The following is a 1,220-nucleotide window of genomic DNA, read 5'->3' on the forward strand; positions in this document are numbered from 1 at the left end:
TCGCCATAGCCTACTTCACCAAATGGGTGGAGGCAACTTCCCACAAATCAGTGACCAAGAAAGTGGTAGCTAACTTCGTCAAGAACAATCTAATATGTCGTTTCGGTGTACTGAAATCTATCATCACGGACAATAGCGCCAATCTAAATAGTTATTTGATGAAGGATATTAGTGAGCAATTCAAAATCACTTACAGGAACTCTGACCTATTGGCCATAGATGAATGGAGCCATAGAAGCTGCCAACAAGAGCATCAAAAGGATTTTGAGGAAGATGGTCGACAACTACAAGAATTGGCACGAACAGCTACCTTATGCTCTGTTGGGATATAGAACGACAAACCGAACTTCCACCGGAGCAACTCCATACCTCCTCGTTTATGGAACGGAAGCGGTCATATCCGCAGAAGTAGAAATCCCTTCACTCAGGATTATCCAAGAGGCAGAACTGAAGGATGCAGAATGGGTCAAGAACCGCTATGAACAATTAGCCATGATAGAGGAAAAACGAATGGTGGAAGTCTACCACAGACAGCTGTACAGACAAAGAATGTCTAAGGCCTTCAACAAGGTGTTAGAACTCGACTTTTCCAGATCGGACAACTCGTGCTCAAGCGAGTTATCCCTCACCAAGAGGAATATAAAGGGAAGTTCACGCCGAATTGGCAGGGACCATACATGGTCAGGAAAGTACTCTCAGAAGGAGCTGTGGTCTTAGCCAAAATGGACGGGCGAGAGCAGCCCAAGGCTATCAATGTAGATGCACTCAAGAGATACTACGTTTAGAATCCTATTTTCTTGTACTCACATTTTTGCTTTCTTTGTAATTGTACCTTTTGCTTGTTATCGTACCAGAATAGGAGTAAAACAAACCATCTATGTAATGAACTACGCAATGACCTGAATTCCCCACGATGGGATACGTAGGCAGTCCATACTGGACCCGATCGCTTTATTAGTAAAAACAAAACTCAGTTACTTTATTCCGAACTACTTTCGACCTGAATTCCGACCCCGTGACAGGATACGTAGGCGATCTCGAGCTCGGTCGTCATAAAATAAAAACCAAAAATCCCTAGGAAACCTCAGAGACAATAAAGTGAAAAATTCAATGAACTCGGGCTCGCGAGGGTCAGTATAAGAATCGGACGATACCAACCCTACACTGGGAACCTCAAAAATTCCTATCAGAGGCGGTCAACAAAAGAAGGGGCAAAGTAG

General features: G+C 43.7%; 1 protein-coding gene across 1 annotated transcript; it reads left to right on the forward strand.

Annotated features, from left to right (window-relative positions):
- The first annotated feature begins 219 nt into the window (after positions 1 to 219).
- LOC132054189 (uncharacterized) lies at positions 220 to 717 on the forward strand. The gene has a single exon (XM_059446239.1). The coding sequence runs from the start codon at positions 220 to 222 to the stop codon at positions 715 to 717; it is 498 nt and encodes a 165-aa protein (XP_059302222.1).
- Positions 718 to 1,220: the final 503 nt, after the last annotated feature.

This window comes from Lycium ferocissimum, chromosome 4 (assembly GCF_029784015.1).
Source record: "Lycium ferocissimum isolate CSIRO_LF1 chromosome 4, AGI_CSIRO_Lferr_CH_V1, whole genome shotgun sequence".
Taxonomy (NCBI): Eukaryota; Viridiplantae; Streptophyta; class Magnoliopsida; order Solanales; family Solanaceae; genus Lycium; species Lycium ferocissimum.